Consider the following 13,257-nt stretch of genomic DNA (forward strand, 5'->3'; position numbering starts at 1 on the left):
TAATTTTTATAAATTGACTTTCTTCATGAGTATACATTTTTATATTTAATCATTCCTTTTATTATATATCAATTTTTATTTTTAAAGTAAAGAATTATTGGTATACTTATAAGCCTACTGTTTTAACAGATACCCCTATGCGTATGAAATATATCCACCTTGAGATTGTTCATAATTTATATTCTCTATTGTACTTCTGAGAGAAAGGCCAAGACTGTCGATCCATGGATAGTTACATTTGGTGAGAAATTTTTTCCTCAAGACATGAAGGAATAAGGTTTTATCACTCTAGTCTCTATTCCCTTAAAGAACCAATTTCTACGCTGTGGGCCAGTTGCTCTCAAAGCGCGGTCCCCAGATCAGGAGCATCAGCATCACATAGGAACTTCTAAGAAATACGCATTCTCAGGCCCCAGCCCAGACCTGCTGAATCTGAAACTCTGTGGGTGGGGCCCAGCGATCTGCATTTTTATGAACCCTGCAGAGATTCTGATGCACCCTCAAATTTGAGAGTCGCTGCAGTTGGCTAAAGCTATAGCCCCGAAGCCCTGACAGGCAGAGTTTCGAGCTTGCCAGGGCTGAGCCCCATGGTCACAAGGATGGAGATGGTGCCTTTCTCTGAGCCAGCCGTGCCAGTGCTCAAGGTGACCAGCACCCACTGCAGAGCCCCAGGGAAGTTTCTACTGTTTGGATACATGACGTAGGGGCATGCATTAAAAACAGCCTATCAAGCAGGGAAAATTGGGGAAGTATCTTGTAAGGCCTTTTCTGCCCTACTGAGTGTTTAAGTCAGCAAAATAATTAAGCGTTCCTCTTTTGCTAGAAAATTTAGTTGATAACTTGACTTCAGTTAATGTATGACAAAATAAAGCAAAGTAATATGCTAGTAACCTAAGAAGAATACTGGTAATAATTAATAGCCTAAACCTTTTAGCATGAAGTGGCAGATACCGTTAATAAACATTTTACATATATTCTAATTTAATTCCCACAGTAACCCTGTGAAATAGAGTCTTCCCTCTTCTTTTTATAATGAGGCTAAAGTACAAAGAGGTTAAGCAACTTGCCTAAGATCTCATGGATGCTCTTCAAAACTATTTATTGAGGGCTTCCCTGGTGGCGCAGTGGTTTAGAGTCTGCCTGCCGATGCAGGGGACACGGGTTCGTGCCCTGGTCCGGGAAGATTCCACATGCCGCGGAGCGGCTGGGCCCGTGAGCCATGGCCGCTGAGCCTGTGCGTCCGGAGCCTGTGCTCCACAACGGGAGAGGCCACAACAGTGAGAGGCCTGCGTACCGCAAAAAAAAAAAAAAAAAAAAAAAAAAAAAAAAAAATATATATATATATATATATATATATATAGAGAGAGAGAGAGAGAGAGAGAGAGAGAGAGTATTAGCTCGTTCTGGGTTCTGGGATTCAAATTCAGTCCAACTGACTCCAGAGGCATGCCTTTAACCATATAAGGTAATAGTGCATATACATTTTTAAACTCATACCAATTATTTTCTGCAGGTAAATGTGGAATGTATTTTGTGGAAGATAACGCTTCTGACACAGTTGAAAGTTCCGTGAGTAGAGGCTTAAGTTTGCATTTGTATGAATCTAGACAAATTCCCAAAATGTGTAAATTTAATACAACCAGAGAGCTTGTAGAACTGTTAGAGTTCATTAATTGTTGCACTCTGTGTAAATTTGTCTGAATTCCAATTTTTTTTAAAGATAATTTTAAAAAGAAGACCATGCCATCCCCTCTGGCTTATGGTCTGATTCGCAGAGCCGTGAGTATTATGAGTCATATTCTAAAGTGCTCCTGTTATTTCTGTGTATGTCCACTCGATTTTTCACTACTGTCCTCAGTAGCAGCAAACTCCCTGCCACCCCCTGTTTACTATCATGTACATTTGCCTTCAAAAAGAAAGAAAAATATTGTCTAATTGAATAACTTAAGTAATCCTGATATTCACATAGCTTAGTAGTCATGATTTTTATTCTTCTGGAAATACTGATATCAATCAGAAAATAACAAAAAAGACTCAATTCACATTTTTGTACAGAAAAGCATTTTATCCATTTGAATTCATTTACATGCCATTAAAATATTGTTTTGGGGCTTCCCTGGTGGCGCAGTGGTTGAGGGTCCGCCTGCCGATGCAGGGGGCACGGGTTCGTGCCCCGGTCTGGGAGGATCCCACATGCCGCGGAGCGGCTGGGCCCGTGAGCCATGGCCGCTGAGCCTGTGCCTCCGGAGCCTGTGGTCCACAACGGGAGAGGCCACAACAGGGGGAGGCCTGCGTACCACAAAAAAAAAAAAATATATTGTTTTGAGAGCCCTGTAACAGGAGAAGTAAGGCTCTTTGTTTCAGGACTTCTAAAGCTACAAACTGCTAAGGATGTAAGTAAATAAGATTATGTATGGTTTAATGGTGAATACATATTTGATTCAAAGAAATTAATGAGTGAGAACACAAAATTTGCTTGTAAAGCAAATCATGTTAAAAAATAATTAATTTAATATAGCCCCCGAAAATTGAGTAGGCATTATTTCATGATTCATATAGCAATTACTACAGTATTTATCCCAGCTAGTAAAAATATAGTTATGTTATTTTTCAAGATGTATCTTTTCAGCAACCAAAGAATTTAATAGTTGCTACATGAAACAGCTTTTTTTCTGGAGCCAAAAGGTTACATATTCACCTTTAAAACTCTAAAAAGACCCTTGCTTTTTAATAGATTGAAGGCTTCTTCTTTTCTCTGTCCTTTTGTAGCATTTTTTCTTACTTCCTGTATGACATTTGCTATCTTGCCTTTTAAAAGTGGGTGCAAATATCTCGTTCCCCGTTTTTATCATACATAGATTTATGCAGGGCACTTAGCAGAGCACCTTGCCTGTAGATGCTTAATTAATGTTTATTAACTTGAATTCATGTTGAATGTCGAAGCTAAACAGGGAGGATTTTGGTTTTAAGAATGAGAATATTATGTTTTCATTAAAATATTTTATTTTCTTTGTAATATATTTCCTGCCTCTACTTCTAGAAATGAGTTGGGACCCAGTACAATAGTAAAGCACACATAGAGCAGGCCAAAGTGTCACTTCCTCGTTACAGCTGTTTTTCAAATTTCTCTTTGTTTTTGACTCCTGGAGATTTCATTTCCCTTACTTTCTTGCAAGCTCAACTATACATTTAAAAGAATATTTGCTTAGTAAAAGAAATCGGTCTGAAAAGTCTACATACTGTATGATTCCAACCATATGACATTCTGGAAAAAGGAACACAGTGGAGACAATAAAAAGATCAGTGGCTGCCAGATGGAACAGAAGGGAATTTTAGGGCAGTGACACTAGTCTGTGTGATAGTGTAATGGTGGATACATGTCATTAAACATTTGTCAAAACCCATTGAACTATACAACACCAAGATTAAACTATGGACTTTAGTTAAGAATAACCTGTTCAATAGTGGCTCATCAGTTGTAGCACATGCACCACGTGAGAACAAGGTGTTCACAGTAGGGAAACTGAGTGCGGGGAAGCTATGCATTGGAACGCCGTGCTATCTGCTCAATTCTATAAACCTAAAACTGCTCTAAAAAATACAGCCTACTAAAAAAGTTTAAACGAAGTCTATTTAAATTTTTTTTCTTAGATTTTTTAATCCAGCATTTTGAAGGGTTTAGTAGTGGGAGGATTTTCAGAGAATCTTATCTGCCATTTTGCCACAAAAGGAAGACTTTCTATTGCATTTTGATAGTTTTTAACAATCTAAAATTAAAACAATTATTTCTATTTCATGTAGAGCAAATACTTTCATGTTATTTCCTTTGTCTTTAGAGCCTTCAGGGAGAATTGGAACCAGCATCATTTTCCTGGACATATGAAGAAATTAAAGAAGTTCACAAGCGTTGGTGGCAATTGAGAGATAATGCAGTAGAAATCTTTTTAACAAATGGCAGAACACTCCTGTTGGCATTTGATAACACCAAGGTAAATTTGCCTTTATTAATACATATACTTTTTCAAAGCGATCATGGATCAGTGTAACTACACTCATACTGATTAAATGAAGTTTTAACTTATTTAAACTTTGTTTCTGAAATCAAATAAAAATTGCCTTATTTCTTAGTACTGATTAAAGTAAATACTTAGTTATATTAGGATTATTTTTGTCCTCCAAAACTGTATTAAATTCTCATTCCCCAGAGTGACAGTATCTGTAAAAAGCAAATGAACGAATGTATAACCAACCTGAAAGTAGTTTAACCTTGATAGTAGATTCCATTTTTGACAAACCCTTTTTTGACTGCCACATCCTTTCAGCTACTATGTGTCTGCTAGCCTTTATAGAAAACCTCTTGGAAGAAACTGTGAATGCTTGCTGCTTCCAATTCCTCTCCTCCGGTTCTCCTTGGAAATGCTCCAGTCAGATCTTCTTCTCACCACTCCTCCTGTAACTTCTTTGGTTGGCATCACCAGTGACCTCCGTGTTGCTAAACCCTATGGTCATATTTCTTAGTCTTCATCTTACTTGACTCCTCAGCAGCATTTGACACAGCTGATTATTCTCTCTTTCTTTAAAGAAAGGAAAAAAAAAACCCTTCCTCACTGGGCTTCTGAGTTATCACTTTCTTAGTTCTCCTTTTAGCTCACCAGCCATTCCTCATCAGTCTTGTTTGCAGATGCTTCCTCTGGGCATCTCGGCACTCACTCTTCATTTTATTTTTTATTTTTTAAATTTTTTGGCCGCAGTGCACGGTTCTCAGGATCTTAGTTCCCGGAACAGGGATTGAACATCCAGGAATTGAACCCAGGCCATGGCAGTGAAAGCGCCGAGTCCTAACCACTGGAACGCTAGGGAATTCCCAGGGCTAACCCTCCAGACCTCTTCTCTTCTCATGCCATCTTGTGACTTTAAATACTATCTGTGTTATAACAACTTAACAGATTTATATCACCACCCAAACCTCTTCCCTGGATGCCCACTCAAATATTTAAGTTTCTACTTGGCATCTCCACTTGGAAGTCTAATTGGCATCTCAAATTTTACACGGACAAAACTGAACTTCTAATCTCCCCCGCAAAATCTCTTTGCAGTTTTCCCCATCTCAGTAAATGGCGACTCCAGTGTTTCTGATTGGCCAGGTCAAAAACCTAGGGATTATCCTCGACTCCTCTTATTCTTTCATCTACTACATCTACTCTATCAGTAAGTTCTGTTGGCTCACCCCTCAGAATACATCCAGAATCTGACTGCTTCCACTGCTACCATCCTGGTCCAAGCCACTGTCATCTCTTGCATAAATCATTATACTAGCCTCCTAACTGGCCTCCCTGCTTCCATACTCCCTCTTCTTTCAGACTGTTCTCAACACAGCAGCTAAAGTGTGTCAGATCGTGCCATTCCTCCGCTCAAAACCCTCCGACCACTTTCTGTGTCACTCCATTAAAGGCAAAGACCTTACAATGTTGAATAATCTGGCACTTCCTTATCTCTCTGACCTTATCTTCTACCATTCTATCCTTCACTCTCTCTGATCCATCTGTGGAGACCTTGTTTACCTTGACTATAGCAGGCACACTGATGCCTCAGGGCCTTGGCACTTACTGCTCCCTAGAATGCTGCCTGGAATGCTTTTCCTCTTAGAACTACATTACTGACTCCCTTACTTTTTTCAGGTTCCCTGGTCAAATGTCTTCTTATCAGAGAGACTTCCCTGATTACTCTAAATAAAACAGCAACCCCTGCCTCACTGCTACCCCCAAGCATCCCTTATCTCCTTTGCTTTGCTCTATTTTTCTCACAGCACTTAAAAGCATCCAACAGTGTCTCCCCAATAGACTGTAAGGACTTTGTTTTGTTAAGCGCTTCAGCTTTAGCACCTTAAACATGCTGGTATATAGGTGCTCAATAAATATTTGTTGAATGAATAAATGTTTCCTTTTTCTTGCAGAGGTTAGTATGCAAACTGTCATAAATTCTTTTCCACCAACCTTAGCTTCAGCAGCAGGCAACCTTCAGATTTATTTTTTTTTTATTTTTATTGGAGTATAGTTGCTTTACAATGTTGTGTAAGTTTCTGCTGTACAGCAAAGTGAAACAGCTATATGTATACCTATATCCCCTCTTTTTTGGATTTCCTTCCATTTAGGTCACCACAGAGCACTGAGTAGAGTTCCCTGTGCTATACTGTAGGTTCTCATTAGTTATCTTTTTTTTTTTTTTTTGCGGTACGCGGGCCTCTCACTGTCGTGGCCTCTCCCATTGCGGAGCACAGGCTCTGGGCCAGGGAAGCCCTAGTTATCTATTTTATACATAGTATCAGTTGTGTTTAGATGTCAATCCCAATCTCCCAATTCATCCCACCCCGGCCCTTCCCCCTTGGTATCCGTACGTTTGTTCTCTACGTCTATGTCTCTATTTCTGCTTTGTAAATAAGATCGTCTATACCAGTTTGTTCAGATTCCACATATATGCATTAATATATGATATTTGGGGCTTCACTGGTGGCGCAGTGGTTGAGAGTCCACCTACCGATGCAGGGGACGCAGGTTCGTGCCCTGGTCTGGGAAGATCCCACATGCCACGGAGCGGCTGGGCCCGTGAGCCATGGCCGCTGAGCCTGCACATCCGGAGCCTGTGCTCCATAACGGGAGAGGCCACAACAGTTAGAGGCCCGCGTAATGAAAAAAAAAAAAAATATATATATATATATATATATATATATATGATATTTGTTTTTCTCTTTCTGACTTACTTCACTCTGTATGACAGTCTCTAGGTCCATCCACGTCTCTACAAATGACCCAATTTTGTTCCTTTTTATGGCTGAGTAATATTCCATTGTATATATGTACCGCATCTTCTTTATCCATTCTTCTCTTGATGGACATGTAGGTTGCTTTCATGTCCTGGCTATTGTAAATAGTGCTGCAGTGAACATTGGGGTGCATGTGTCTTTTTGAATTATGGTTTTCTCTGGGTATATGTCCAGTAGTGGGATTGCTGGGTCACATGGTAGTTCTATTTTTAGTTTTTTAAGGAACCTCCATATTGTAACCTTCAGATTTAGAATATAAGTTTAGTTTTTGTTTTTGCCTTGAACCGATTCTTTTTTTTTAATTATCATAAAAAATACATAACATAAAAGTTGCCATCTTAACCATTTTCAAGCGTACAGTTCAGTTGTGTTAAGTATATTCACATTGTTGTGAAACAGACCTTAAGGTTCAGGTTCTTAAACACCTTGTAATCTTGCCTATTCCATAACCAAGATCATTCTTCTCATTCACTTTTAGTCTCATCTTTGATTATCCACATCCGTGGCTCACCTTCCAATGCCTAAAGCATATACACATTTAAGAGGGGCAATTCAAATTTGTTTTTAGCAAAGTCCTGGCTCATCTGTTTTTTTTCCATTTATTATCAATTATCATTTAATTGCTTTAGAAGAAATCAGAATACCTTTTTTCTGTGACGGAACTTTTGTGCCTCTCTGAAAAAAGAGTTTACATGCTAGTTTTCAATCAGTAGTGAAAATCAAGTATTCTGTTTTACATAGGATAGTTTATTTCATTCTCAGGAAATAAATATTATTACCCTCATATTACAGGTATGATAACTGTAACACAAAGAGTTTAAGCAAGAAAAAAGACCAGTTCTGTCAGAAAACTATGCTCTTTCTACTACATCATGTTGCATTTATTTAGATGAAGACTCTTCATTTTCCTTTATTGATTTTTTTTCTTAGGGTCTGTATATAAGTGACTTTTCTATACAGACTTCTTAGTTTCTTACTGATTTCTCCAGCTGCAAAACATAGTGGTTAAGAGCCACAAGTGAATGAATATAAAAAAAAAAAAGAAATAGACTCATAGATATGGAGAACAAACTAGTGGTACCAGTGGGGAGAGAGAAGGGGGAGGGGCAAGATAAGGGGAGAGGATTAAGAGGTACAAACTATTATATACAAAATAAATAAGTTACAAGGGTATATGGTACAGCACAAGGAATTAAGCCAACATTTTATAACAACTTTAAATGGAGTATAATTTATAAAAAAATTGAATCACTATGTTGTACACCTAAAACTAATATAATATTGTTAATCAACTACACTTCAATAAATAAATAGCCCAACCTTTGGAGGAAGACGTGGATTTGAATCTCAGTTCCCCACCAGTCAGTGTTATTGGGCAAAAAGTATTTTCTTGGAGGACTTGAGATTAGTAACATGCCTATAATATCATGGATTCTTTGGAGGAAAATGTCAAGCCTAAAAATAAAATCTGGGTTTTTTTCTCTCCTTCCTTTTTAGGTTCGTGATGATGTGTACCACAGTATACTAACAAATAACCTCCCTAATCTTCTGGAATATGGCAATATCACCGCTCTGACAAATTTATGGTATACTGGACAAATTACTAATTTTGAATATTTGACTCACTTAAACAAACATGCCGGCCGATCCTTTAATGATCTCATGCAGTATCCAGTGTTCCCGTTTATCCTAGCTGACTACGTTAGTGAGACCCTTGACCTCAGCGATCCATCAGTGTACAGGTAACTAAAGACATCATCACCTTTTGGCTTTGTCAATATGATGTATTTATTTTACTGAAGTTCTTATTGTAAGAATTTTCAAACATGCACAAAAATAGAATGAATGTATAATGAGCCCCATATGACCATGACCCCAGCTCAACAATTATCAAGATTTTTGCCAAACTTATGTCATCTTTTTTTTCTTCTTAAGATGAGCCACACAAATCTTTTGTCATTCGTATGATCTTTAGTACACATCTCTTAAGAAAAAAGTGGAACATTTTCTTTCATAACCTCAGTGCCGTTATCATATCTAAGAAAATCAACAGTAATTTCGTGGTATCATCTAATATCCAGTCCATTTTCAAATGTCCCCTGATTATATCAGAGGTGTCTTTCTATAGTTGATTTGTTTGAGTCAGGCCCACTGTCACCTTTGGTTGCTTTGTTTCTAAAGACATAACATCTAGAACAGCCCTATTTTTGTGTATGTATTTTTCTCTTTCTTTCTTCCTAACATTGACTTGTTTTTAAAACAAAAATAAGTCATTTGTCTTATAGGATGTCCCCCATTCCACATTAGCATTTAGGTTTTTCCTCTAGCCTCTGTACTTCCTAGAGACTGCAAATTACTTCTAAAGTCTTGCTTAGATTCAGATTCAACATTTTTTGGCAAGAATCCTCTAGAGGAGGTGGTGTGGACTTTATATTGCCCCATATCAGGAGGCCTGTGATATCCCACTCTAAAGATGCTCAGGCTGGTCCGTGGGTTCAGCCTCCCGTTGAACTTGTTTCTTTCATTGATGATTATTGTTCAAGTCTATTATTTCACTAGGGGTTACAGAATGGTGATTTCCTATTCTCTCATTTCTTCTGCATTTATTAGAAGAAAACATACAAGATGAGCCCAGGATATTTTGTTGTGTCAGAGAGCAAGGAAATGACTATAGCCTTGTCAGAAGGACTCGGGAGCCATATTTGCACACCTATGTTCTTTGCAGCTTTATTCGCAGTGGCCAGGAGGTGGAGGCAGCTCAGGTGTCTGTCTCTGGATCAATGGATGGGGAAAATGAGGTGCATACATACAGAGGAATATTACTCAACCTTAAGAAGGAGGGAAGTCCTGTCACATGGATGAGCCCTGAGGACGTTGTGCTAAATGGAATGAGCCAGCCGCAGAAGACAAACACTGTGTGATTCCTCTTCATGAGCTGTCTAGGGCAGTCAACTCAGAGAGACAGAGAGTGTAATGTTGGATGTGGGGGACAGGAGAAGAGGGGGGTGGATATAGGGGGTTGTTGCTCAGCAGGTGCAGAGTTTCAGCTTTTTACAAAATGAAAAAGGTTTAGAGACCTATTGCACAACAATGTGGACATTGTTAACACCACTGAACTAGGTACTTGAGGATGGTTAGGATGGTAAGTTTTGTGATGTGCGTTTTTTTTACCGCAGTTACAAAAAATAAAAGACTTAGGAGCCAACTGGAAGTGGCTCTCACTGCCAAAGACAGGACAATCTGGGCATCAGAAAAAATAATGACTACAGTTGCTTGAACACATTTGAATTTAAAAAATACTTAAGTTGGTCTTCCCTGGTGGCGCATTGGTTGAGAGTCTGCCTGCCGATGCAGGGGACACGGGTTCGTGCCCTCGTCCGGGAAGATCCCACATGCCGCGGATCGGCTGGACCCGTGAGCCATGGCCGCTGAGCCTGTGCATCCAGAGCCTGTGCTCCGCAACGGGAGAGGCCACAACAGTGAGAGGCCCGCGTAACGCAAAAAAAAAAAATACTTAAGTTAATAATGACACTTTTTAAAGGCCCCCAAAACAAAGCAAAACTAAACTCACTGGTCACTGTTTGGGTAGGGCACCAATTCCTTGTTTTTGAAATTTGACAAATAAGGAAAAGAATTAAGCTTTTATCCTGCCTTTCCTGAATGAGTTGCCTTTTAGAGTAACCAAATAGCCCTAGTTGATGAGGGAATATTCTGTTTCTTTAGTTTTAAATAACATTCTCTGGCTAGGATCAGAAAGTCAAGAAATAACAACTGTTGGCGAGGATATAGAGAAAAGAGACCCTGTGCACTGTTGGTGGGAATGTAAATTGGTGCAGCCACTGTGGAGAACAATATGGAAGCTCCTTAAAAAACTAAAAATAGATCTGTCATATGATCCAGCCATTCTACTTCTGGGTATTTATCCAGAGGAAATGAAAGCACTAAGTTGAAAAGATATCTGCACCCCCATGTTCACTGCAGCATTATTTATAGTAGCCAAGATACAGAAACAACCTAAGTGTCCATCTGTGGATGAATGGATAAATAAAATGTCACACACACACAATGGAATACTATTTATCCATAAAGGAGAATGAAATCTTGTGACGGCATGGATAGACCTTGCGGGCATTATGCTAAGTGAAACAAGTCAGTCAAAGACAAATACCATACAAATAAGTATGATCTTACTTGTATGTGGAATCTAAAAATAAAAACAAAAAAAACGAACAAACAGAAAAACTCATTGATACAGAGAACAGATTGGTGGTTGCCAGAAGCATTGGGAGGGTGGGATTGTGGCAAAATGTGTGAAGGGAGTCAAAAGGTACAGACTGCCAGTTATGAAATGAGCCCTGGGATGCAATGCACAGCACGATGACCTTAGCTAATAACACTGCATTACATGTTTGAAAGTTGCTGAGAGAGTAAATCTTAAAAGTTCTCAGCACAGGGCTTCCCTGGTGGCGCAGTGGTTGAGAGTCCACCTGCCGATGCAGGGGACACGGGTTTGTGCCCCGGTCCGGGAAAATCCCACATGCCGCGGAGCAGCTGGGCCCGTGAGCCATGGCCGCTGAGCCTGCGCGTCCGGAGCCTGTGCTCCGCAACGGGAGAGGCCACAACAGTGAGAGGCCCGCGTACCGAAAAAAAAAAAAAAAAAAAGTTCTCAGCACAACAAAAAAAAATCCTGTAACTACATGTGGTGATGGCTGCTACCTAGACTTACTGTGGTGATCATTTTGTAATATCAAATATACAAATATCAAATCATTATGTTGGACACCTGAAACTAATACAGTGTTATATATCCATTACACTTCAGTTAAAAAATTATCTATGTAGTTTAAAGAAAAATTGACTGCCAATATACTACTTAGTGTATTAGAATATTTTAATTATAACTGCTAAATAGTAGGCCTAGTTCAGACAGCTTTCAAGAAATCAGATTCAATTTAATGTATTTGTCAATTTAAAAAAGAACAAATGGAACATTATTTATCATTTAGACATTTTTATACACTGCTAATGTACATTTAAATTTTTACACTACTGAGGACTTCCCCGGTAGCACAGTGGTTAAGAATCCACCTGCCAATGCAGAGGACATGGGTTTGAGCCCTGGTCCAGGAAGATCCCACATGCTGTGGAGCAGCTAAGCTCATGCACCACAACTACTGAAGCCCACACGCCTGGAGCCCATGCTCCGCAACAAGAGAAGCCACCATAATGAGAAGCCAGCACACCACAGCAAAGAGTAGCCCCAGCTCAACGCAACTAGAGAAAGCCCATGCGCACACAGCAACAAAGACCCAACACAGCCAAAAATAAATAAATAAATAAATTTATATTTAAAAAAAAAGAATGATATTGTAGAAATGTATATTATGGGGGAGGGGGAGATTTTTATTTTAAAAGTAATTATACATACACAAATAAGGAGAGAGCATCTGGAAAGGTATGTACCCTTGCAGATATATTGTGAGTGATAGTATTGTGGTTGATTTTTGGTTTATTCTATTCACTCATCAGTAACTTCTGATTTTCCAACCACAACAGTATTACCTGTGTTCAAAAAAACTACTTACACTGTTTAGAAAAAAATTGCATGGCAGGATCTTGAACACGATTTCTCCTATATTGAGGTGAATTTGTATCTATGCTATAAAACCGTCTTTACTTTTTAACAAAGTTTTTAGGATTATCAAAGCCTCAAAAATGAAACTAATGTGTTTGCTATCACTAAGTTTAATATCCCTAGGAAATAATTTTCCCCCAAAATAGATATATCAACCTCTGGCTAAGCAGACCTGGTTTGACTTAACTGAAACTTGAGCAAATCTTGATGTTGATCTAGTTGTGGTGCCAGATGTTGAAACTCCAGGTGGTCCCATCCTGGTGCCAGACCGGATGGCACCTCAGCCAGAGAAGCCTGCCCTTCCTCATTGGATCTTGTTCTCTTGCTCTTTTATGGGCCTCACACAGATGCTGCTTGACTCTGTAGCTTGTGAAAGTGGAAATTGATCCTTTTTTTTTTTTTTTTTCATGTTGGGGGTAGGAGTTTATTAATTAATTAATTTATTTTTGCTGTGTTGGGTCTTCGTTTCTGTGCAAGGGCTTCCCCTAGTTGTGGCAAGTGGGGACCACTCTTCATCGTGGTGCACGGGCCTCTCACTATCGCGGTCTCTCCTGTTGAGGAGCACACGCTCCAGACGCGCAGGCTCAGCAGTTGTGGCTCACGGGCCTAGTCGCTCTGCGGCATGTGGGATCCTCCCAGACCAGGGCTCGAACCCGTGTCCCCTGCATCGGCAGGCAGACTCTCAACCACTGCGCCACTAGGGAAGCCTGGAAATTGATCCTTGAGTTCTCTTCCCTCCCTGATACAGTGTGAACACCAGCGCAGACATGCATACGCATGCATACGTTGTCTACACTGTGCA

At 39.5% G+C, this 13,257-nt stretch overlaps 1 protein-coding gene across 1 annotated transcript in view; it reads left to right on the forward strand.

Moving 5' to 3' along the window:
* LYST (lysosomal trafficking regulator) overlaps positions 1 to 13,257 on the forward strand; it is a gene marked incomplete at both ends in the record, with an annotated part of 150,969 nt that overhangs the window by 89,984 nt on the left and 47,728 nt on the right. Inside the window, 3 exons of the mRNA XM_079697574.1 lie at positions 1,514 to 1,569; positions 3,837 to 3,989; positions 8,318 to 8,562. Coding sequence (XP_079553700.1) covers positions 1,514 to 1,569; positions 3,837 to 3,989; positions 8,318 to 8,562 — 454 coding nt within the window. The remainder of the gene's footprint in view (positions 1 to 1,513; positions 1,570 to 3,836; positions 3,990 to 8,317; positions 8,563 to 13,257) is intronic.

This window comes from Hyperoodon ampullatus, assembly GCF_949752795.1.
Source record: "Hyperoodon ampullatus genome assembly, chromosome: 1".
Lineage (NCBI taxonomy): Eukaryota > Metazoa > Chordata > Mammalia > Artiodactyla > Ziphiidae > Hyperoodon > Hyperoodon ampullatus.